The 25,639-nt window shown below is 51.3% G+C and overlaps 1 protein-coding gene across 1 annotated transcript; it reads right to left on the bottom strand.

Annotated features, from left to right (window-relative positions):
• Positions 1-13,529: 13,529 nt before the first annotated feature.
• LOC136641657 (C-C motif chemokine 19-like) lies at positions 13,530-19,702 on the bottom strand. Its single transcript, XM_066617638.1, has 4 exons — positions 19,642-19,702; positions 18,181-18,304; positions 16,054-16,276; positions 13,530-13,676 (listed from the first exon to the last, which is right to left on the bottom strand). The coding sequence occupies exons 1-4, from the start codon at positions 19,700-19,702 to the stop codon at positions 13,530-13,532; spliced, it is 555 nt and encodes a 184-aa protein (XP_066473735.1).
• Between the last annotated feature and the right edge of the window lie 5,937 nt (positions 19,703-25,639).

The following is a 25,639-nucleotide window of genomic DNA, read 5'->3' as shown; positions in this document are numbered from 1 at the left end:
GGACAAGGGCTGGGTAGCAAGCTGAAGGGCACAGGGAACTGGGAAATAGCAGCAGTCTGGCAGGAGTTTCCCCGGTTCTGCTGTCGTAGCTCTGCCCTCCTGAGAGGGCTGGAGGACTGTGCTGCTGCCTGCCATGTGCTTCAGCCACCACTGTCAGCACGTCCAGCAAGGACCAGGCTGGTTTTGCAGAGACCACTCCCCAGCTGAGCAGGCCTCTGCCCTATAACCAAATAAGTAGCCCATCATGGTCAGGAAATAGGGCATTGCCTTTGTCAACCCACTAGCTGCGCATCAAAACCTGGGGAAATGACAGTTTGACCCTGAAAAGCCAGAGGAGTTGGTGTCGAGGGGCTGTCTCTTGCGAGGTAATTCCTACTTGGGGGGAAGGGGGGGCACCGAAAGCAGGCATTGCAGGGCCCATCGGCAACCCTGCAGCCGTTGCAGAGCAGTGTTTTTGTCCTCCTTTCATATCCACAGCCTGATTTGGAAGGAGATATTTCAGAAAAGGAATATAGATGTTTTCATGATCTTAAGCTGACCCTGCTGTCTTCATCCCGAGGCCTTCTGCACCTACATGGAAAGTTGATGGCATCGCAATGGGGAGGGGAAGCACTTCATGTGGGACTTCAGCTCCACTGCTCAGAAAGAGCTCCAAGCCCTTAAAACACCTTTCACTGTGCTATGTTTTGCACAAGCAAAAAAGTGGGGGGCTCTGTACCTCTCCCCTCCCCACACCAATGTACTTTTTGGGGAGGGGGTAGGTTGTCTTGCCTCGATACAAGGTGCCAACGTCTGGGGCACTCTGGATTTAAACAGTCTCAAGTCTGCCCATTATTTTGGAGGTCTCCTTTCCTCATTCTACACCATATGTCGACAGCAACATCTCACACAGACCAAGGGCTGTCAGAATGTGCTTTGTGGAACAAATGGTAAAAATCTGGAGACAAAGTGGTCAAGGTTTATGAAGGTGTGATGTCCAAACTTGGTTTGATCCCTGGTGGACTTTTCGCTGTTCCAGGGAATTAATCAAGGAACACCTTAAGCCCAGGCTGCTCAAACCTGGGTGGAGAAGGATGGGCTGTTGAAAGCAAGCGTTTGGCAGTCTTCTAGATTTCTAAAGGTTAATCATGTCTTAGAATCGTCTTTGTGTGTCTGAACAATTCCTGCCTTACTAAAAGCTTTGCTTATCTTGGTTTCCAATTAGCACCCTCAGCATGTCTCTGCAGATCCTAAGTGTAGATAAACAGTTCTGCATCTGTGGCCAAGAGTCCACAGAGGATGAGATAATGATGTGCTGTGTGATGTGCACTGTACTCAGTCTCTGGGAAGCAGCTTCTCTCCATTGTTATCCCACTTGGCGCAATGTTACAATTAATGTGTTTGTTGTCAGATTATGAAAAGCATGTTGCTTGTAGGATTTTGCCTTGTTTGCTTTGGCAGTTCAGAAGACAAAACAAATGTTTTGTTATTCAAACCTGACCTCATGTCTTAGAGATTCTTTAATTTATGTGTCAGAGGTCACTTCCCCACAGGCCACCCAGTGTCCCTTTTCAAGAAGTGCCCTGGATGGTCATACTTGCTGTCGGTTCCCCCAAACTACATTTTGTGATGCACTTTGCCACATGTCAAGAGGGCTCAGCAGTGTGCCAGGTGCTGTTCAGAAAGGGTGCGTGCTGTGCCCTGTGAGTGCTCGATCCACATGGGAGCCTCATGAGAGACCAGGGCTGCGCACGAAGGACCACCTAGCAGGGTGCAACAAACATTTAAGTGCCTCAGAGGATGCCTATGTGACTCCATCCTGAGCAAAAACCTCTCAGTTGGTGACCTGTGAATTCTGATTTTAAAAGTCTTCTTTTGGGTGCTGTAAATTAACAGCATATAAAAAAATAAATCTGAAAATGACTGTAAAATGCTGTAAACAAGCAAATGTGCAACTCTAAGATCAAAGATTTATCAAGACTCAGAATGTGCAGGTAGCATCAGTCATTCTGCCTCACCATGTATTAGATGTGGCCACAATCATTCATGTTGTCATCACTTCCAGGTTGCCATGAGCTTTCTGTGGGGCTGCCCTTGAAGACTACAGTGATGCCTCGCAAGACGAAATTAATTCGTTCCGCGAGTCGTTTCGTATTGCGAAAATTTCATCTTGCGAAGCGCGGTTTCCCATAGGAATGCATTGAAATTTAATTAATGCGTTCCTATGGGCAAAAAAAGGCAGAACAAAGTCAAATTTGGTTTACAAAGTGTTTATTAAGTGCTCTTTAAAGGCATACAAATTGTATAGCGGATTTCAAAAATTTCAAGCACAAAACTTCAATGCATCCTGGGTATTAACGGTTGTGTGATTTAAAACAAACCAAAAAAAAAAATTCGTCTTGCGAAGCATGGCCATAGAAAAATTCGTCTTGCGAGTCACCAAAAAAATCGCAAAACGCTTTTGTCTTGCAAGTTTTTCGTTGCGTGAGGCATTCATCTTGCGAGGCATCCCTGTATCTGGAAAACACAGCAGTCTAGCTGCTGTCCAAGGCTAGTAGTGCAGGCTGGGCTGTGTCGGTTCCACTGGTCCGGCTACCAATTTATTTCTGGGGTCAAATTCAAGTGCTGGTTTGGCCTCAAAGGCCCTTACTGCAGTCCTTAGGCCAGAATACTGCAAGAGCACCAACCCCCCCCCCCCCCCGAACAACCTGCTGAGGGCCTTTGTTCAACTTCTGGGGCCCTCAGTGACCAAGGAAGGGGGGGGGGTCATGTGGCCTCAGACTATGGGATGACCACCTCCGTATAGGCGGCACAGACACACTGAAATTGAGACCCCTTCAGTTCAATGGAGCTCGTGCAGGAGACTGGATTGTGCCCAGTGTTGAAAGGGGGGTCGGTTGGCTTTCCCAGCTTAGGGGGCCAGCCTTCCAGAGACATGTGGAAGGCCACATGGAAAGGCCAGCGGACTGAAGCATGTGGCAAGGGCCTTTCAGTGTCACAGCCATAATGTGTACACGACCTGACAGCTATGGCTCCTTACTGGCCAGGCTCCTGCCGACCAGGGCTGCTGGGTCCAAAGTGGCTGTGCGTGAGGCTCGTAAATATGGAGGTATGAGAGGCAATCGGGGGGGGGGGCTTCCAAGGGAGGCGGCAGAAAGACCAAGCTGCTGCAGGCTGTGGGAAGGAGCAAGTGGAAGCACTGATGGGGGGGGGGGTGACTTGGCCACACTCCAGAGGGCAGGCAGCACTCAACAAACAAGGACAAGCATCCTGCCAGCCTCCTCCCCTCCCTTTGGTTCCCACAGCTCCAGGGCCTCCCTGAAGGCTCGGGGGTGTAACTGGAGAGGCACCCTGACTCACCTTCCCAGCACTGTTTTTCCCTGGTTTCTTGGGGGGGGGTAAACCCCTCACAGAGTGGCCTGGCTGTGCCTCTCAAATCCCTTAGGAAAGCCAGAAACTGGGCATGAACATAAGAACACAAGAACAGTCCCGCTGGATCAGGCCAAGGGCCCATCTAGTCCAGCTTCCCGCATCTCACAGTGGACCACCAAATGCCCCAAGGGAGCACACAAGACAACAGGCACAACCTGCGTCCCGGTGCCCTCCCCTGCATCTGGCAGTCAGAGGCAGCCTGCCTCTAAAACCAAGAGCTTGCCCATACCTACTATGACTAGTAACGGGTAATGAACTTTTCCTCCAGAAATTTATCCAATCCCCCCTTAGGCATCTAGGCCAGATGCCATCACTACTTCCTGTGGCAAAGAGTTCCACAGACCAACCGCACACTGAGTAAAGAAGTGTCTTTACTTCTTCTGTCTGTCCTAACTCTCCCAACACTCAACTTTTGTGGATGTCCCCTGGTTCTAGTGTTATGTGAGAGGGAAAAGAGTATCTCTCTATCCACTCTGTCCACCCCTTGCATGATTTTGTATGCCTCAATCATGTCCCCCCTCAGGCGCCTCTTTTCTAGGCTGAAGAGGCCCAAATGCCGTAGCCTTTCCTCATAAGGAAGGTGCGCCAGCCCAGTAATCTTTTTGGTTGCTCTCTTTTGCACCGTTTCCATCTCCACTATATCCTTTTTGAGATGTGGTGACCAGAACTGGACGCAATACTCCAGGTGTGGCCTTACCATCGATTTGTACAACGGCATGTGCTGCTGGCAGCCTGCAAATGCGGTGTCCGAAGCCCTCCAGCGGCAGCCACAGCATCGCACCAATCCTCCTGCAGGGACATCTGCGGTAAGTGGCTTATCTGATGATGCTGCACGCACTCCAGTGCTGGCCAAGGGCTCTGAGCCAGGCTGTTCTGGCCATAGCAGCCCTCCAAGTGGCTTGCCAAGGAGCAGTGAGAAAGACCCCAAGTGGGCTTTGCTTTCCAGAAAGGGCAATTGCCAGAATGCTGCTCTGAGATGCTGCCAGCCTGGGGTGCACAGTTCTAGCCTGGCTGGTGGCCCTTGCAGATGGGAAGTGCTTGACTGGAAAAGAAAAGGGAGCCACCGGGGCTCCTGCAGGTGACCTCCTCGCCCTCAGGACTGGAAGTCCCTGTCGACAGGACTGCTCCCCTCTTGGGCAGACAATTCCTTCTCTTGGCATGGATTGATCCAAAGACCAAAACTGTGCCCCAAATACAAAGCAGGGCAAAAGGAATGTCCAGGCAGGCCTGGGAAGGCCACCTGGGTCTTTCCCCTGTGGAAAGCCCCGGGTGTGTTCTCCCAGGGCTACATGATATGGCCGCGCAGGCACAAAGGCGCTTTTGTCAGCTCCAGCAGGTGTGGCAGATGACGTGACCTTGCAGTTGACTCCAGGCATGAAACCTTTGCTCTGCCAGCCTCTTGGGGCTTTTCTGGAAAGCAGCAACTGCAGGTGCTGCCAGGGGAATCCTACCCCATAGCCAGTGGTGTTGCTAGGGGGGTGCGGGTGGTGAGAGTTGTACCGGGTGACATGCACTGGGGGGTGACATGCTAAAATCACGGTGGTTAGGAGTAATACCATTGTGTTATATACCGTTAGATGCAGAATTTCCAGCTGAATGCAATGCAAAAAACTAGAGTGAAATAGCTCCTTTCTATCAAAAGTTATGACCAAAAAACCGGAGAACAAAAAATGCAGGGAGCCCTATGGAAAGTGAAACTGAGCCGTGTTTACTCGCTAGTAGGTGAATGTGCCTTAGTCCATCGAAAAGGGCAGGATGAGAGGAATCCATGACACCAGAATGGTCCTGATCCAATGAATGCATCCCCAAAAAACACCTGAGAAGGAAGTCCCTCCCTCCAAGCAGATGAATGTATTGATCCCTATGGAAAGCGAAACTAAGCCTCATAGCTGCATTTACTCATGAGTAAGCAAAAGTGCCTTGGCTGATGGTCAGGCCAGGCAAAGGGGAATGTGAAGCCACCAGAATGGTCCTGCTCTGATGGAACTGGAGCTCAACAAATGCTCCAGAAGCAGCCTCCTTGCCCAGTGAAAAGGATCAAAACTGAGGCTTCAACTTTTTTGAGACCTGCAAAGCCAGGTGGATCCTGACAGTGATCAGGTTTAAACAGAAGTTCTTAAATTGAACTGGGCACTGGGTAGGGCTGAAAACCTTACTGGTTTTGGAGGGGTGGTATTATTGCAGGAAGGCTACAGAGGAAATTCACTTGGTGGAAGAGGGATGGATTCCCCTTATTTAATTATTTGTTTTACTTTAATTATTTATTTTACGTAATTTGCCTGGTGATCTCACTGCCACCATGACATCACTTCTGGTGGGTTTTGGACAGATTGTCATCCTAAAAAGTGGGTCTCAGTGCTAGAAGTTTGAGAACTGCTGCAATAAGGTGTTAGCAAGTTGACACCCTTGGCGGGGTGACACCACTAGTGACCAAAATCACTAAAATCACAGTTTGGAGGAATAATACCAGCATGTTACATATCAATCAATGCATAATTTCATGCAGAAAAGATATAGCCAAAAAACCAGTGGGGGCGAAGTGATGGTACATCACTATGCCCACCATCTGGGGTGTTGCCCCGCCCACTGCATAGGGGGTGACACGCTGACATCCCGCACCAGGTGACGCAAACCCAAGTGACACTACTACCCGTAGTGCCTGCTTGGCCTCTGAACAGGGAGACGTACAAGAGGCTGCAGTTCCCTTCTTGGCCAGGCTCCTTCTGCCAATGACAGCCCTTTGTTCGGGTTTGGCTTCTGATTTATCTAGGGCTAGCAATGTGATACAGTCTCACCCAAGACCCCAAGTGAGGCAGAAGGGTGCTGCCCTCACTGCAACAGGACCCCCAAGTGCTTCGGAAAGACCACATTTGCACAGCACGTGGCTCAAATCCACAGTCCAAGGCAGGGCAGGCTTGACTTGGAACTAAGCAAAAGTCACCAAGGAGGAAAACAGCAAGCTCTCCAGTGCCACGGAGCAGTGGTTCCCAACAGTGGCTTTTGGGCCAGTGGCTCCCTTGACCATTGGCCACGGCTCCCCTTTAGGGCTACAATCCTATGCATTGCATAGGGTGGTGGGTTTTTAGCAAGGGTTCTGTGGTTCCCCGGCTGGTTTTCATGACTCCTCAGATAGCAACGGCTTACAGTTTGGGAGCCAATGCTATAGTACAGTGTTCTCCAACCTGTGGCTCATGACCCCAGTATGGTTGCAAAGCCTCATTGAAGGGAGGTCCACCTTTCAAAGGCAACCTTTCAAAGCCCGTGCCAGAGAGAACTTGGATCCAATCCAGTGGTCCTGTCTGATCAAAACTGAGTTCTTGTTATAATCCTTGATACAATGGCATGAAAACAGTTGGAGACCACTGGTACAGAATTCCCCACCGGACTGGAAAGCTCACTGTTTTTTTCTTGATGACTTCGCTTGTCCTAAGTGCAGCCTTGCCTGACCTTCGACTGTTGATTTGTCTCCTGGTGGACTGAGATGGCCTCCTGGTGGACTGGTCAGGCTCTTGTTTGAGTGGAGCTAGAACAGGTATTCCCACCTGCAGGGTCCCACCTGAATTCTTGAGCAGGTGAGAGAGCCCTGAGGTCTGCTCGGGAACACCCTGAGGGTCACTGGTGTGCCCAGGGAAACCAGCACATGACAGCCATAGACAGTCACATCTAGCAGGCCGCGCTCCTCCACTTACCTCCTCAAGGAGGAGTGACACTTGACCTGTACTGAGCAACCTTGACTAAGCAACCTGTACTGAGCAACCTTGACTAACCTTGCAGATCTCTTGACTAAGGTATGCAACTTGTCCCTCAAAACGGCCACGGTGCCAGAAGATTGGAGGATAGCAAATGTCACGCCTATTTTTAAAAAGAGAAAGAGGGGGAACCCAGGAAACTATAGGCCGGTCAGCCTAACATCCATACCGGGTAAGATGGTGGAATGCCTCATCAAAGATAGGATCTCAAAACACATAGACGAACAGGCCTTGCTGAGGGAGAGTCAGCATGGCTTCTGTAAGGGTAAGTCTTGCCTCACGAACCTTATAGAATTCTTTGAAAAGGTCAACAGGCATGTGGATGCGGGAGAACCCGTGGACATTATATATCTGGACTTTCAGAAGGTGTTTGACACGGTCCCTCACCAAAGGCTACTGAAAAAACTCCACAATCAGGGAATTAGAGGACAGGTCCTCTCGTGGATTGAGAACTGGTTGGAGGCCAGGAAGCAGAGAGTGGGTGTCAATGGGCAATTTTCACAATGGAGAGAGGTGAAAAGCGGTGTGGCCCAAGGATCTGTCCTGGGACCGGTGCTTTTCAACCTCTTCATAAATGACCTGGAGACAGGGTTGAGCAGTGAAGTGGCTAAGTTTGCAGACGACACCAAACTTTTCCGAGTGGTAAAGACCAGAAGTGATTGTGAGGAGCTCCAGAAGGATCTCTCCAGACTGGCAGAATGGGCAGCAAAATGGCAGATGCGCTTCAATGTCAGTAAGTGTAAAGTCATGCACATTGGGGCAAAAAATCAAAACTTTAGATATAGGCTGATGGGTTCTGAGCTGTCTGTGACAGATCAGGAGAGAGATCTTGGGGTGGTGGTGGACAGGTCGATGGAAGTGTCCACCCAATGTGTGGCAGCAGTGAAGAAGGCCAATTCTATGCTTGGGATCATTAGGAAGGGTATTGAGAACAAAACGGCTAGTATTATAATGCCGTTGTACAAATCGATGGTAAGGCCACACCTGGAGTATTGTGTCCAGTTCTGGTCGCCGCATCTCAAAAAAGACATAGTGGAAACGGAAAAGGTGCAAAAGAGAGCGACTAAGATGATTACGGGGCTGGGGCACCTTCCTTATGAGGAAAGGCTACGGCGTTTGGGCCTCTTCAGCCTAGAAAAGAGACGCTTGAGGGGGGACATGATTGAGACATACAAAATTATGCAGGGGATGGACAGAGTGGATAGGGAGATGCTCTTTACACTCTCACATAATACCAGAACCAGGGGACATCCACTAAAATTGAGTGTTGGGCGGGTTAGGACAGACAAAAGAAAATATTTCTTTACTCAGCGTGTGGTCGGTCTGTGGAACTCCTTGCCAGAGGATGTGGTGATGGCATCTAGCCTAGACGCCTTTAAAAGGGGATTGGACGAGTTTCTGGAGGAAAAATCCATTATGGGGTACAAGCCATGATGTGTATGCGCAACCTCCTGATTTTAGAAATGGGTTAAGTCAGAATGCCAGATGTAGGGGAGGGCACCAGGATGAGGTCTCTTGTTATCTGGTGTGCTCCCTGGGGCATTTGGTGGGTCGCTGTGAGATACAGGAAGCTGGACTAGATGGGCCTATGGCCTGATCCAGTGGGGCTGTTCTTATGTTCTTATGTTCTTATGTTCTTAACCTCCTGCGTTTGATCCTCACCCAGCCTGGCCTTTGCCAGAAGTCGTTGTCAGCAATTATTGTGCTGAATGCTCTGTAAATACTTGTACCAATGAGACACAAACATTCCTCAAGGAGCGAAGGAAATCTGGAACTAAGTGCGGAACTGCAAGAGGAAGAAGGAGTCCAGGGGCCTCCCAGCCTTAGTTGTGCTGCTTTCAAAGTTCCACAGATGCTTCCAGATCAAACTGAGCTGTTAGTGTCTTTTCTGAACTTCCCTCTGCATGGACAGCACCCCTAAGCATCACCAGAGAAGCACGAATGTGTCTGTGGGTGCTTTTGGTGTCCTGTCTGATTTCAAGCACTGCTGGTCTGAGAGGATGTGGTGTTGATGCTTTTGTCTGGGCTCGCCAAGCAAAGGGGATGCCAGGAACAGGGCTGGTGAAGGGGGCATGGGAGATTCCCAGCATTCAGACCTCCTAGAATTTGGGGCCAGGGGGAGGGGTGATTGCTGAGAATCCTTAGAACAGGAGTGTCAATCTTGTTTCATACAACGTTGGCAACCTTCAGTCTCGAAAGACTCTGGAACTGCGCTCTGAAAGGTGGTTCTGGAACAGAGTCTAGTGTGGCTGAAATGGTCAGTTCGGGAGTGACAATCCCTTCCACACCGGGAGCAAGTGCAGCCTGCCCCTGGTCTGTCTCCCTGGCTATGGGCCTTCCGAGGGCCAAATAGCATTAACGTTGCCTGCTGAGGGCTGGAAGTGATGTCATAAGGCAGGAAGTGATGTCATTAAACAGGTCATATAAAAAATAAGCACTTTTTCTCACTTAGAAACTCATTAGCGGCAAATGACAGAAGAGAAAATATGCACATCTTGATCATATTTCAAGATATGGGAGAGCCAATTTCATGTGGGCTGCCCCTTCAGCAGTGAAACCACAGCATTGCTTGGCAGCTGAGAGCTTGCACAGGCCATGTCTGGCCCCTGGGCCTTATGCTTGGCTCTCCTGCCTTAGAAGAGTGGGCTTAAGAGGCTTTCTTTGACCTGCTTTCAAGCTGTTCCTTTTTTCTTCTTGCAGCCCCCTCCCCCCCACAACTCCCCTTGAGCCCTGTGCACAGCCTGATTTTCCACAACATCACACATCTCCAACAATTCCTTCTCGAAAAGAAAATTTGCCGTCCAAATTCTGCCCTGGATCCCCCATTGTGGGAACACAATGAAAATGGGCCGCTGACCTTCTAGGAGGAAGGAGAACAAACTTACTGGTGTGCAGAATTTTTATTATCAGTGAAACGAAGCAGGTTTCCTCGCAGACACCATTCAGATCAACTGGTCCCAGCTGAATTAATGTATTTATTTTGGCACAAATGTTTATTAACCACAGTCTGTTTCACCTGTTAAAGCTTCTGTTGACATTCGTTGAGTGAGACTAGTTGGGATTCCTGCTCCAGGACGGCTCACAGCAGCTCACGCCTGCAATTGTTTTGAAAAAGACAGGCAAGGAGCCGTGGAGGTGGGACCACCCTGAGGACACTTCCTAACAGATTCTCACCAACATTGGAACTGTGAGCCACCTACCGCAGCATTTTCTCATGTACAGAGTTGTGCTGACATAAACGTTTCAAATTTACCCACATAACTTCAGGTAACCTTTTTTTTTAAAAAAAAAATTGACTGAGGGAAGGAAGCAAAGGAAGGAACACAGGATGGCCACAGCTGGGATTTCTGAGCAAAGACGTGAAGGACTAGCGCAAGCCCCCCAGCCCTCACTGGGCACTGAGAGTGGGGGTGATTTGAATCCAGGAGGCTTGTGACACTCCTGGTTGAGTCAGCAGAACCACAAGGATACAGAAAAGACTGCGAGCCTTCCTGGGTTGGGGCCCTTTTCATTTTGCATTTATGTTTGCCAGTTATTTCATAGTGAAACAAAAATTTGCAAATATTCCACATTTGTTGACTTTGTCATTCATTGTCTTTGAATGTGAAATCTTCAAATAATAGATCTGAAAACATAGTTGCATTTTGATGCACCACTTCATGTCACCGATCAAGCAAGATCAAAGCAGGAATGGTCAGACACCAAATATGGAAAACCAGCATCGTGTTCAGGTGTCCAGTACAGTGCAATCTGGAGAACATTCAGGGAATATTCAAGCAGTCAGAAAAGACTGGAGAATGTTTGACATGAAGAATCCTAAAGGAGAAGTTTGAGGAGTGCTGGTAAGAAGCCATTTCATTCCAATTCTGCTTTGATGTTCCTGTTCTGCGGTTATAAACGTTGTGCCCTTCTGAGGGTGGGGGAAGTCCCTGGTCCTGATGCTCCTTCCTCCCCATGTCTGTCTGCACTGGACTCAGGCAAGTTCACCTCAATCTGACCCTGAGTGGCCTCCTCACCCTTGCTCCACCATTAGGTGAACTGCCCCTCCTTCACAGAGTCCTACATCCCAATCCTGCTGAAATCCCCACCTGCCAATGTGGCTGTGCCAACGGAACCCCTGCTGCATCCGCAGGAAGTGAGGAAGTTGGAAAGCTCTCTTTGGAGTAGGTGAACTTTTGTTCACTTCCCCTGGAGAAAAGCCTCCACCACAGCCATGGGGCTCCTTGGATCAACACAGGTGTAAGTCCAAGGCATGCAACAGCAGTGGACAGGGAGGCAGACGGGGTTAGGATATTGGCACACACAGCTGCCCCCAATATTCCCCACCCACCCACCCATGATGTTAAGCCACTGGAGTGCTCACCCAATCTGGTAACCCTCCAGAGCACCTGGAAATACTGTTGGGAAGGGACAGAACCCCCCCCCCCCTTGGCATGCAGAAGGACCCCCCCCCCCCACACACACACACCTTTTTCCTTCATCCATTTAAAAGGGGAGTCTCAGGTAACTGGGCTGGACTGTTTTATTTTTAAGAATGTGCACACAAAAACACTCACACCAGTCTTTCTACTCCACAAGCCTTCCGGCAGCTCACATAATTTAAAACAATTAAACATTAAACTCACAGGCCTTAAACATTGGAGGGGATTGGGGGGGGAGTGCACATCCCCCACTGCTTAGGAGCATCTCCTCCCCCTCCAAACTCTGGATATATCAATTTGCTATAATTGTATAAGGAGGTCTTGCGATTTTGTTTAAATAAAATCTTCCCTGCATGTTGCCTTCCTTTGGTTTTTCTGTTTCTCTTTTTCTTTCAGCTTAGATCCTGGGCAGTCCAATCCTGTGGGGCATAGACGGTGGCAGATTTCTGGGTCTGCCACCATAAGTGCCTGCGCAATGTTGCAAGCACTGCGCCACTGTCATGCGCTACAGAGCGGCTGGCTCAAACAGCCAGAGGCTGCATGCGTGCACCAGGGCTCCCGGACACCCTGCTAGAGCAGGCAAGGTGGCAGTGGGGGCAGATGGTGGAGGAGCAGGGCAGGGGGCAGGCCAAACCAGAGCAGGAGATGGTGGGCAGGGGAGGATCTCAGTGGCAGCAGTGCTCCCCTTCCCAGCCCAGACCCTCCCCCCAAGGCAGTGGCATAGCTGGAGGGGGTGCAAAGCACTAAGTTTTGCAGGGAGCCTCACTGCAGCATGCAAGTAGCCCCTCCCATTTGGAGCCAGACATATGACTGATTTGCTCCCACTGCCTGGAATGGCTCTGAAGGGGAGGGGGAGGGGCCACTGGCATGCTGCTGTGAGGCTCCCTGAAAAACTTAGTGCTTTGCACCCCCTCTGGCTATGCCATTGCCCTGAGATTCCTAGGACTTGCACCAGTCATCTGGCTGGCATAGGTCTGAGGAGACCCATTGACAGGAAGCAGCCTACAGGGAGGTAAGCAAAAAACATTTGGAGTGACCTCTCTTGGGCTGTCTAGTCTCTCCCCCTCCCCCCACAGTATGCAGCACGTGCTCCAGCAGCTGGGACCCATGGCAGGAACTGGTGGGGGTGGGGTTTGGACATTAATCGCCTAATCCTAGTTTTGGGCTTGTAATGCATAAAACATGAAGTCAAATCAAGCATCCTACCTAAAAACATACACAGCTGAGCTGCTGTTTCTCCCTGAGAGCTGGAGAGCTGCCTCCTCCCTCCCTGCACTGACCAGCGGTGGCTGGAGGGGTCAGCAGGCAGGATTCAGTCCAGGTCAGCTTCAAATGCCCCTTCCCTTCACAAGCCATTTTTTCCTCCAAGCAGGAAGTCTAGAGCGTGTCCCCCACGTAATCCTTTCAGGAAATCCCAGCTCATACTTCAAGAAGTCAGGAGGAAGTGACAATTTAGGGACCTTCCATCTTATGAAAAAAGATAATTTCTCCTTTTTCCCACTAGCAAATTTCAAAGTATGGCTATTATTCACATTGGTCTCCAGCCACCCCTCCTCCCTTGAGCATGGATGCGGTTCACCTTCCGTGACCCTCACAAAAGCCCTGCGAGGAAGACAGGCTGAGAGAGCAGCTGGCCCAAGAAGCTTCCAGGAAAAGCGGGGAATTTAAGCCCAGGTCTCCTCCATCTGCCAAGAGCAATGTTCTAACCACCACACCACACTGTTTCTAAAGGGGCTGGGGAGACAAACGGTGGTCACTTTTGCACAGTGGGGGAGGTTCTGGGCTTGCTAGAGAGCTGGGAGAGGCTGATGGACGGATGGTTGTTGTCTTCCTGCTGGCCACATCTACCTCCCCCTCCTTCATGGCCTGATGGCTTGACTTCCTCCCCAGCCCTCACCTACCCAATGCACAACAGCACAACTACAGGAAAGAGGCAATTAAATGAGAATCAGAAACAACCCAAGCAGGCGATCAGAGAGGCGTAAGCTACCTTCTCTTCCCTTCCGCACGCTACGAAGATGAGTGAGAGGTTTGGACACTTTTCTAGCAGGTTGGCTGCCCCGGAGAGCGAGAGCAGCCAGCCGGACATGGGCATCTGCAAACTGCAGCAGGTACAGAGTGTTGTCTTCAAGGTTCCAGGGGCAAAGACCAGCGACTGCTCTTCCAAGGGGGTGCACAGGTCATGCAGAACTGGTTAGCAGATGTCTCTCCTCCAGGAGGCAGGCTGGCCCACCACTGGTCTAGGTGAAAGTCCCAGATGGTCTCTAAGAGATTGGAAAAGGCAAGAACAAGGCATTAGCCATCCTGCAGGTCACAGTCACAACCCTGGAGCCTTTCAACCTGCAGCCACTGTCGGCTCCTAACTGGAAACCTGGGGAGTGGTAGAGCCCAACTCCTGCCTTGAAAGTGGCCCTCTCCAGCTAGCCACCGTCATTGCTCATTCTTGAGCGACTGCCTGAAGTGCCTCTGAAGGACGTCTGTGGGAATGAGAAAACAGGGAAGCAGCCTCAGCCGGCCTCTTGGGGAGCCGAGGTCAGTTTTGCATCTGCCGCTCCCCCAAGGCTGCGCCCTCCTCCTGCAACTTATAGAATTCTTTGAAAAGGTCAACAGGCATGTGGATGCGGGAGAACCCGTGGACATTATATATCTGGACTTTCAGAAGGCGTTTGACACGGTCCCTCACCAAAGGCTACTGAAAAAACTCCACAGTCAGGGAATTAGAGGACAGGTCCTCTCGTGGATTGAGAACTGGTTGGAGGCCAGGAAGCAGAGAGTGGGTGTCAATGGGCAATTTTCACAATGGAGAGAGGTGAAAAGCGGTGTGCCCCAAGGATCTGTCCTGGGACCGGTGCTTTTCAACCTCTTCATAAATGACCTGGAGACAGGGTTGAGCAGTGAAGTGGCTAAGTTTGCAGACGACACCAAACTTTTCCGAGTGGTAAAGACCAGAAGTGATTGTGAGGAGCTCCAGAAGGATCTCTCCAGACTGGCAGAATGGGCAGCAAAATGGCAGATGCGCTTCAATGTCAGTAAGTGTAAAGTCATGCACATTGGGCAAAAAATCAAAACTTTAGATATAGGCTGATGGGTTCTGAGCTGTCTGTGACAGATCAGGAGAGAGATCTTGGGGTGGTGGTGGACAGGTCGATGAAAGTGTCGACCCAATGTGCGGCGGCAGTGAAGAAGGCCAATTCTATGCTTGGGATCATTAGGAAGGGTATTGAGAACAAAACGGTTAGTATTATAATGCCGTTGTAGAAATCGATGGTAAGGCCACACCTGGAGTATTGTGTCCAGTTCTGGTCGCCGCATCTCAAAAAAGACATAGTGGGAATGGAAAAGGTGCAAAAGAGAGCGACTAAGATGATTATGGGGCTGGGGCACCTTCCTTATGAGGAAAGGCTACGGCGTTTGGGCCTCTTCAGCCTAGAAAAGAGACGCTTGAGGGGGGACATGATTGAGACATACAAAATTATGCAGGGGATGGACAGAGTGGATAGGGAGATGCTCTTTACACTCTCACATAATACCAGAACCAGGGGACATCCACTAAAACTGAGTGTTGGGCGGGTTAGGACAGACAAAAGAAAATATTTCTTTACTCAGCGCGTCTAGCCTAGAAGCCTTTAAAAGGGGATTGGACGAGTTTCTGGAGGAAAAATCCATTATGGGGTACAAGCCATGATGTGTATGCGCAACCTGCTGATTTTAGAAATGGGTTATGTCAGAATGCCAGATGCAAGGGAGGGCACCAGGATGAGGTCTCTTGTGATCTGGTGTGCTCCCTGGGGCATTTGGTGGGCCGCTGTGAGATACAGGAAGCTGGACTAGATGGGCCTATGGCCTGATCCAGTGGGGCTGTTCTTATGTTCTTAAACTACAATTCCCAGGAGGCCTTGCAGTTCTTCTTGTTGTCTGGTGTGCTCCCTGGGGCATTTGGTGGGCCTCTGTGAGATACAGGAAGCTGGACTAGATGGGCCTGTGGCCTGATCCAGTGGGGCTGTTCTTATGTTCTTAAACTACAATTCCCAGGAAGCCTTGCAGGTCTCTTGCTATCTGGCGTGCTCCCTGGGGCATTTGGTGGGCCGCAGTGAGATACAGGAAGCTGGACTAGATGGGCCTATGGCCTGTTCCAGTGGGGCTGTTCTTATGTTCTTATGTAACTGGATGGAGGTGGTCACGGGTAGCTGCGCCACAACCATCTACTGTGACTGGTAGTGGTTGCGATTCCTCGGGAGGAGAGAGGACCGACCCAGCCCCTTCTTCCCACGTTCTGTGAACCTGCAGGTGCCAGTTAGGCAAGCCTGAGCTCTGCCACTGAGCAGATGCTCCTCTCCAAGGCTCTGCTGCAGTTGGAATGATGCGCAGTGCCTGCATCTGGAAGGCCTGGGCAGGGTGAGGGCAACCTCTTGGGAGCCCTCCCCATTTCTAACTCTTCTGCCCTCGGGCTCTCTGCTCCTGCAAGGAGTTACCGTAGACTGCATTCTGCAAGGGAACTCCTGGCCAAGCCATGCCAACTCCTGGCATTTGCCCGCCTCAGGGCCAAGGGGAGGTGGAGGCCAAGGTGTCTGGATGGGCTGGTGGCCCTTCATCCTCACCTTGCGACGGTGCCGCCGGTCCAGGCACTGCTTCAGGTGTTTCACCCACCTGGCAAAGGGAGGGGCACAAAGATGTTTCCCTCTCAGGGTGATGAAACTGAAAACAAGCAGAAACAGAGAGGGGGGAATTGAGTTGCCGTCCTGCCATTTTGGAACGATTCTCTTTGCTGCCTGGTCCTGATCAGCCCCTCTGCTGAAAAATGTGGATCTTTGGGTGAAACTGGGATGTGAGGGCCAGTGCTCAAAGGCTCCTCCAAGCCTGCTTTGCTATCTTTGCTATGCAGCTGGCTGGCTGCTGTCTCTCCGTGTGCTGTTCAGCAGGAAGCATCCAAAGGGGGAGTGTGGGGCACATGGCTGTCCTCCCCCTGACACACACACATGCAGCCTACGTCCCCTTTGCTCAGCCCTTGGCTCCCCTTGCCTGCTGTGCCAAGAGAAGGGAGTCTGACCCCTGAAAATTCCGTAGGCTAAGCCTTGCCTCCTCTTGTGGCTGCAGTTCCTCAGTCTGTGGCAAGTCCAATCCGGCAGAGAGGGAGACGTGTCGTGCTCCTGGAGGGTCAGGCTGTTTCCACAGCCAAGTGACTCCTGGAGCGAAACAGTCACACAAGAACCGACCCCCAGGGGCCTCTGTCACACTCTGCTGCCTGCCTGGAGCTCTGTTCCACAAAATAAGTAACTGGAGCTAAAGGGACACAGCCACTTTGTAGCAAGGACTGAGGAACACGGGGTGCAGGTGACACACTTGCACAGGTGCCAAGAAGCTGAGACCAGAAGACTCCACCTCCCAGCTACTGATGAGAGCCACTCAGCTGCGCCTCTGCTGGGCTGCCTTTCCAAGAGGCCAGGAGCTTGCCCCAGCTCCCATCATGGCACTTCCAGGCAGGGGCTATTAAGGGGGCCAGGGATGCCAAGGGTACCCTTGGCAGCCAGCAACCAGGTAGGGATTGCTGCTGTGTTCATGCCTTTGAGTCCAACCTGCAGACAGAGGGACCAGCAAGAAGGACTCTTGTGTGAATCTCTCTGCGACTCCGCATCTGGCCCTGCCCAGGGCACAGTCTGTGCAGTCCTAAATTATGCCATGAGCAGGAGAGGAATCTGCTCCACAATGGACCCTCTGGAGTGAAGCAGGACCCGTCCCACTGCAGGAGTCTCTCACCACCACTGCCCCTCCTCTGGTTACGCTGAAAGCCAGGCCAGTCCCCTTTTCCCCAGGCTCAGGGAGGGAGGGAGGGAGGGAGGGAACTGACCTGTGTGTACAAAATGCTGGGGGAGTCCTAAAGGGGGGGAGGGCATGATGATCCTCAGGTGCATGTGGAATGGAGGACAGAGAGATCTCTTTGCCCCCTAATATTTGGTGGGAAGGGCTACATAGCCTGCCTCCCTCAAAGTCGTGCCCACACACGTCCTACACTGTGCCAGTTTTTGCCCTTCCTTTCCATGCCTGGACCCTGAAATGAAACACATTTTCTGAAAGGTGTCCCTGCACCAACCCATCTCCACGAAGCTTTGGTCCAGAAAAGCCCACAAGCAGCTGGCACATCCCTGGCCCGTGTCCTGCCCTGCCCTGGAAAGCTCTGCCTCACGCTCAAGTTCCTGCTCCATAAGCAGGCCTTAATCTCCCTGTGCGGTCTGAAGAGTTGTTCAGACAGATCTCTGGGACACCTTCCAGCAGAGGCCCCTCCTTCCTCCAGTGCCTTTTATTTGCTCCTTGGAACAAAACATCTGTAAGTGCCTGACTGCAGGCAGACACCCATTCAACAGTCCTCAGCCCTCCCTCGGCTCCCCTGTCCTCCTTCCTCACACTCCTGTTCAGTGGTCCGTGGCTAAAACCGTTCCACTGAAGCCTTGCAGTGCTTCCCCCACTCTCTCCCTCCCCTTCAGTCAGGACCATCCAGCACTATCTCTGGAGAGGCCCAGAGCAGCCTGTGTGCAGATCTGCTCACGTTTCTAGAAAACCACATGCGCCCACTCCAGAGGGTCAAAAGAGAAAACATGACCTACACCACAGCCTGGACAGGGCAGCCTTCCTGAATCTGCTGTTCCTGGTAATCACGGACGAATCTGGCCGGGATGAGCGCCGGGCTGGTCCGCAGGCAGCAGTCCATGATCTGGTAGTGGCCAGACACTGAAAAAGAATGTCATGCTCGGAGAGGAGAGACTCGGGGCTCCCCCGGCCCCTGTCCTGCCTAGCAATGTGGAATGCCAAGGTGGCAGCAGGGCCACATCACACCCAGGCCTTCCCAAGCAGTCTCCCAGTGCAGTGGTATGCACAGAGATGCGGTCTACTCTGGGACCAGTCATGCATGCATCTTGGAACGACAAGGACAGCTAGAGTCATGAAGGGTGTGGGGTGGTGGGGAAGGCAGGCTTCTGGCTAAGGACTTGTTCCAAACGGTTGTCTGTGCCATTCAAAGACGCCAGATTTCTCTTCAAGGGTGTTGGGGTGGGGGTGGGGGCTGTGCAGTCCAACAGAGAAGGCAGAAGAAGGAAGAGCACCTGGACATGCTACTTAGCAAGCCTGATGTTCCCAACCGCATCCAACAACACGCCTGTGGCTTGGGGACACTCAGTTCAAGGCAAATCCCTCCCTTTGTCTTTGGGCTGGTCAGATTCATGCAGCTGCTGTTGGCAATTCAGGTGAGCCTTCTAAGAAGTGAGCTTGCTAAGAAAGCAAGGCCCCCACAGTGTAAACTGACACTCACAGCACCTTCAGCTACTCTGCATCAAAGCTGAATCGCCTTGCAAGACTTCAGCTTCATCAGAAATAAGCCACCAGGGTCACCTTCGCTCAGTCTGAGTTGCAAAGAGATCAAGCACTTGGCAAGCGAGAAGCAGAACCACAGAGCAGAATCTTAATGATTTCAGCCTCCTCGCTTAATGCTTTCAAGCCATAAGGAACAACCTGGTGCCACCAGGACTTGTCCTGCATTGGCTGCGCCTGAAGGAAGGAAAGCCATGCAGTGATGAAGCTCAGTTTTCTGAGCTCATCATCAAGTAATGGGAGGGGGAAGTGGGGGCTCCAAGGTCAACTCAGCAGCCCAAATACCCCCTTTTGCATTGTCCCAAAAAGGACCAGCATCTGTACCCAAGACCTCTGGTTTGTCAAGGAGGAGCCTTAACCTCTGCCCAAATTGAGGGTCTTCTCCCACGCTGACCCGGAGGAAGGCAGCACTCCGAGGGAAGAGGTTCAGCCCTCACAAGCCCGGGATCTTCCAGGATTAATGGCACGGAGAGGGGGGACCCTGCTCTGGATGATCAGCCTGGATGAGGTCAGTAGTGCCTTCTCTGTCCTCAGCACCTGGGGCCAGGCAAGGAACACTTCATGGTGGGCCGGCCTGCATGCCTTCGACCTGCTCCACAAGCCTGTGGGTTTCCTGTGGGTTGAGGAACAGGCTCTGGGGCCTGTGGGTGTTAAATGCTGCTATGGGGACAATGACGACGTGGAAGAAGGTAGCATCTTACCCTGCAGGATGCCCCAGAAGAAGAGAGCCACAAGGCAGAGGAGCTGCATGCCACATGCCATGCCTGGCGCTGGACAGCTGTGGAACCCAAGGATGGCGCACAGGAGAGAGGAAGCTGCCTGAGCAGCCCAGCCCAGAGCCACAGGCACAGTGGCTACAGCCACCTCTTGCCTCTCCTATTTATCACCGAAATTCCCTGCTCTCGTTTTCACTTTCTCATTGCGGGCAGCAAAGGAAAGCAAAGGAGCAGAGTGCAGGGAGGTGAGGAAGAGGCTTGGATGGGGTGAGGAGGTGCTTCTGGGCACTGAGCCAAGCCTGTGGTTTAAGTCAAGGAACGAGTGCAGCAATCATCGTGTGCTATGACAATGCTGCCACATTGAGAGGGCGCAAGCTAAAGCAGGTGACTGCCGTGCTGGGCATCTGTGCAGCTGGAGAGTGCTGACTGATGGGTGCTGGGGAACAGGGGTGTCCCTTTTGGGTGGGAACTGTAAGAGACAGCAACTGTTACCCTGCACATGCCCAATCTTGTCTGATCTTGGAAGCCAAGCAGGGTCAGGCTTGGTTAGTACTTGGATGGGAATACTGGGTGCTGTAGGCTTATACCATAGTCTTTTGAGACTGAAGGTTGCCAACCATTTTTTGTAAGAGACCATGTGGCAGCCTGGAAATGGCCAGCAAGTGGAGGACAGGTTGAATTTCTCCAGCCAGTGGGCAAGAAGGCGGCTTTGGGAGCTGCTGCTGGAGGCCTGGCGCTGCTGCTCTCGAGCCCTGCTGTCTGCCCTCCTCCTCTCAGTTTGTGTCTTAGGAAACTGACCTTGTTCTGCCTCTTTATTCTCCCTTACAAGTCCTGCACACTGCCCCTGAACATCCTGCCGCTTGGGGAAATGGGGAGCAAGTGGACAGAGCACCTCCCCCTCACTCCTGTGCACAAGTGGATTGCTGTGTGATTGGAATCACACAAACACCCCTTGGAGAAAATAGGTTTCTTGTCTCACTTAGCCTGTGCATTCCTTATCCACAGACTGCTGGTGAGGGGTGGAGGGAAAATGGGGGTTTGGTATGGGCAAGTGGAAGCTGAGCAAAATCTCCAGGTCTTGAGGCACGTGCTTGGGGCACGCTGGGTTCTGGAACTTGCCTCCCTCTTAGAATCTGCAATGCCTTGCATTTATCTTCTCTTGCTTTCATTTCTTCTCCGTCTGTAACTTTGTACAGAAAACACTGCTTCAGAAAGAAAGGAGATCCACAGGAAATCACCCTGAACTTCCCATGTGCCCAGGGAGCAGAGAAGCAGGAGCTCTGCGGGGTGAAAGCACTTTTAAAGGAGAACATGTGACGGAGCGGCCCCTTCCTCCCCCTAGCATCCAGTGCACATCCTGGTGGTCTGAAAGGCTTGTCTCTTGGAAACAGGGCGAAAGGGAACAAACCCACAAGAGGACAGCTGAATGGGAATGTTTGCTGGTGAGGAGCTCCCCAGCCAAGCACCACTGTATGCTGACTGAAGAAGGACATTTCCACTGCAGATCCTCAAAGGGGTTTCCCTCTGGTGAACCCTCCATTTGTGTGGTCATCACAATTAGGGTGGTTCTGGGCCTTGACCAATAACAGCCCCCCTCCTTGTGTGCACACACACACAAGCCCCAGCAAATCAACCATGTTGGCCCTATCTTCACCCTTTCTCTCCCTTAGCTTTGGTACCATCTAAACCCCCTCCCCCAGTCATTGTCAGTGCCCAGGCAGTTTTGATGCCTTTCATTCCTGCCTCAGGCCACTGAGCAGGGACACGGCTTTGTGTGCAGCGCACATCTCAGGAAGGCGTCTGGCACCCACTTCCTCTTTTGACCCGCTCCTGTCTGGTTTCTAGCAATCTAGCTCTGAGTTTATTGGGCTTCCCCTAAACCTTCTGAGTCGACATGCAAGGTTGTGGCTCCGCGGCTCCCTTGGTTGTGTCATCTGTGACACTGAAATGCCTTCTCAGAGCTGGGCTGGCTTCTCTCTCTGTGGGGCATTTGCCTTTTCATGGCTTCCTTTCCCTTCCCCTCCTCCAACTTCCCTTTCAACCAACATGAATCTTCTTCTTGCCTCCAGCCCCACTTGTTCTCCCGCAGCCCCTCCGCACTGAACTCCCTTAGAATACTGCAGTCCTGCTCTCAGATTTGGTGAGACTCCTCTCTGCTTTTGCCTTCTTTGATTCCTTTCCGACTTGTCGGCTCACCAGCACCAGGGCATTTTCTTGAGCCCTTTGACTCTCTTCTCTGGGCCAGCGCGGGGTTGTCCCTTTCCGCTCTCTCCTCCCTGCTGAGTCTCTGGACTACACCTGCTGTGGCTGCACCTTTCAACTGGAAAGGGAGGTTTTGCTGAAGGGGCGGTCAAAGGATGTAGTCAGAAGGAGAGAGAGAGAGAGAGAGAGAGAGAGAGAGAGAGAGAGAGAGAGAGAGCGCCTGGATTATGGTGGTGAAGGAATGGAAATGGAAAAGGTGCAAAAGAGAGCGACTAAGATGATTACGGGGCTGGGGCACCTTCCTTATGAGGAAAGGCTACGGCGTTTGGGCCTCTTCAGCCTAGAAAAGAGACGCTTGAGGGGGGACATGATTGAGACATACAAAATTATGCAGGGGATGGACAGAGTGGATAGGGAGATGCTCTTTACACTCTCACATAATACCAGAACCAGGGGACATCCACTAAAATTGAGTGTTGGGCGGGTTAGGACAGACAAAAGAAAATATTTCTTTACTCAGCGCGTGGTCGGTCTGTGGAACTCCTTGCCACAGGATGTGGTGCTGGCGTCTGGCCTAGACGCCTTTAAAAGGGGATTGGACGAGTTTCTGGAGGAAAAATCCATTATGGGGTACAAGCCATGATGTGTATGCGCAACCTGCTGATTTTAGAAATGGGTTATGTCAGAATGCCAGATGTAGGGGAGGGCACCACGATGAGGTCTCTTGTTATCTGGTGTGCTCCCCCGGGCATTTGGTGGGCCGCTGTGAGATACAGGAAGCTGGACTAGATGGGCCTATGGCCTGATCCAGTGGGGCTGTTCTTATGTTCTTATGTTAAGGGGAAGGTTTGCCTGCAGGGAAGGCAGCCCTGGGTATACAGTAGCCCTGAAAATAAGGGCCTGGGCGGCTGCTGCTGGACCCACGAGGCCCACTAGGGAAGCCCAGCAGAAGGCTTTCTTGACTGCCCTCTTGGGATCCTGTCCTTCTATCCCAGTCCCAAGAGGCTGGGAGCCCCCTACCCCCCGTCAGCACAGAGGTTGCAAATCCTGCAGTACTACCAGTACTTCAGTACTACCAGACCCATTGCTCCTCATATGACATCACCTGAGATTTTCAGAGGGCGAACCTGCTGTCAGGGGCTGATTATTTTGCCGTCTGTACCGCGCCTGGTGCCAGCCCCCTACTTTTAAGGTCATGAAGAGGCCTCTCCTCTCCTGAGAGCCAAGGTTCAGTCATCGGGATGATCACTGAATCAGCAGAACAGTCATGGCAGTTGGGGTGTGTGCCCTTTCAGCCAACCTCGCCCCAAGGTCCTGGGGCAAATGCCAAGGTGAACACCAACATGCAGAAAACACAAGGCCAAAACAAAACTCCTAGCAGAGAAATGGGAACCTAAAAGCTCCTTGGTGCTTTGCTATCGGCTGGAGATCACCCAATACAGATGGACCCCCAGCCATAAATAGGAAGTCCAAGTGAGCCTCACAGCCCTTCTGGCAAATGTTAATCGCGGGCTTTGGGGAGGAAGGTGGCGCCTGTGGGAGGAGGCAGCCACCAAGAACATGTCTGCACAAAGACCTCAGCCCTTCTCACACCCCTCCTGAGACTGAATGAATGGAAGGGGAGTGGAGGATCTCCCCCGTTCCTACCCCCAGCTCTGTGCATTTAGCTATAGTATGTATTGCATGTCATATGAACAGAAGACGAGCCCCACTGGCTCAGGCCAAAGGCCCATCTAGTCCAGCTTCCTGTATCTCAGTGGCCCACCAAATGCTTCAGGGAGAACACAAGGCAACAGGCACAACCTGCCTCCTGGTTCCCTCCCTTGCATCTGACATAGCCCATTTCTAAAATCAGGAGGTTGCACAGACACATCATGGCTTGTAACCCGTGGTGGACTTTTCCTCCAGAAATTTGTCCAATCCTCTCTTAAAGGCATCTAGGCAAGATGCCGCCACTACTTCTTGTGGCAAGGTGTTCCACAGACTAATTATATGCTGGCTAAAGAAATACTTTCTTTTGTCTGTCCTAACTCTCAACTTTAGTGGATGTCCCTGGTTCTGCTGTTATGTAAAAGGGAAAAGATCCGCTCTATCCAGCCCCTGCATGATTTTGTATGTCTCAATCATGTCCCCCTCAGGCTTCTCTTTTCTAGGCTGAAGAGGCCCAAACGCCGTAGCCTTTTCTCATAAGGAAGGTGCCCCAGCCCCGTAATCATCTTAGTCGCTCTGTTTTGCACCTTTTCCATTTCCACTATGTCTTTTTTGAGATGCGGCGACCAGAACTGAACACAACACTCCAGGTGTGGCCTTACCATCAATTTGTACAACAGCATTATAATATTAGCCGTTTTGTTCTCAATACCTTTTCTAATGATCCCAAGCATAGAATTGGCCTTCTTCACTGCCCCCGCACATGGGGTCGACACTTTCATTGACCTGTCTACCACCATCCCAAGATCTCTCTCCTGATCTGTCACAGACAGCTCAGAACCCAACAGCCTATATGTGAAGTTTTGATTTTTTGCCCCAATGTGCATGACCTTACACTTACTGACATTGAAGCACATCTGCCATTTTGCTGCCCATTCTGCCAGTCTGGAGAGATCCTTCTGGAGCTCCTCACAATCACTTCTGGTCTTTACCACTCGGAAAAGTTTGGTGTCATCTGCAAACTTAGCCACCTCACTGCTCAACCCTATCTCCAGGTCATTTATGAAGAGGTTGAAGAGCACCGGTCCCAGGACAGATCCTTGGGGCACACTGCTTTTCAATTCTCTCCATTGTGAAAACTGCCCATTGACACCCACTCTCTGCTTCCTGGACCTCAACTAGTTCCTAATCCAGGAGAGGACCTGCCCTCTAATTCCCTGACTGTGGAGGGTGAGGGACCCTGTCGAACACCTTCTGAAAGTCCAGATATATAATGTCCACAGGTTCTCCCGCATCCACATGCCTGTTGGCCTTTTCAAAGAATTCTATAAGGTTCGTGAGGCAAGACTTACCCTTACAGAAGCCATGCTGACTCTCCCTCAGCAAGGCCTGTTCGTCTGTGTATTTTGAGATTCTATCTTTGATGAGGCATTCCACCATCTTACCCAGTATAGATGTTAGGCTGACCGGCCTATAGTTTCCCGGGTTCCCCCTCTTTCCCTTTTTAAAGAAGGACGTGACATTTGCTATCCTCCAATCTTCTGGCACCATGGCCGTTTTGAGGGACAAGTTGCATACCTTAGTCAAGAGATCAGTAACTTCATTCTTCAATTCCTTAATAACTCTTGGGTGGATGCCATCATGGCCCGGTGACTTATTGATCTTCAATTTATCGATGAGGTCTGAAACATCTTCTCTTTTAACCTCTATCTGACTTAATTCCTTGGTCAGGAGGGGCCGTTCGGGCAGCGGTATCTGCCCAAGGTCTTCTGCCGTGAAGATAAATGCAAAGAACTCATTTAATTCCTCTGCCATCTCTAAGTCTCCTTTTATCTCCCCTTTCCCTCCCTCACCATCTAGAGGGCCAACCACTTCTCTGGCGGGTTTCCTGCTTCTAACATATTTGAAGAAGCTTTTATTATTCCCCTTAATGTTGCTGGCCGTGTGTTCCTCATAGTCTCTCTTGGCCTCCTGTATCACCTTCTTACATTTCTTTTGCCACAGTGTATGTTCCTTTTTATTCTCCTCATTAGGGCAAGACTTTCATTTATGGACAGAAGCTTCCTTGCCCTTTACGGCCTCTCTAACTTGGCTCGTTAGCCATGCGGGGATCTCCTGGACTTAGTCGAGC

Source organism: Tiliqua scincoides, chromosome 2 (genome assembly GCF_035046505.1).
Source record: "Tiliqua scincoides isolate rTilSci1 chromosome 2, rTilSci1.hap2, whole genome shotgun sequence".
NCBI classification, from domain to species: Eukaryota; Metazoa; Chordata; class Lepidosauria; order Squamata; family Scincidae; genus Tiliqua; species Tiliqua scincoides.
This window is presented reverse-complemented; position numbering and strand designations above follow the sequence as displayed.

What these genes read in the sequence shown, in the direction of transcription:
- LOC136641657 (XM_066617638.1), bottom strand. Translation starts at nt 19,702, where the DNA reads ATGGCATGTGGCATGCAGCTCCTCTGCCTTGTGGCTCTCTTCTTCTGG. An exon ending in CTTCTGGGGCATCCTGCAGG is followed by an intron (nt 18,305 to 19,641) that starts GTAAGATGCTAC and finishes ATTCTTTTTCAG; the next exon opens with TGTCTGGCCACTACCAGATC. An exon ending in TGCCCTGTCCAGGCTGTGGT is followed by an intron (nt 16,277 to 18,180) that starts GTAGGTCATGTT and finishes GCTTGTTTTCAG; the next exon opens with TTTCATCACCCTGAGAGGGA.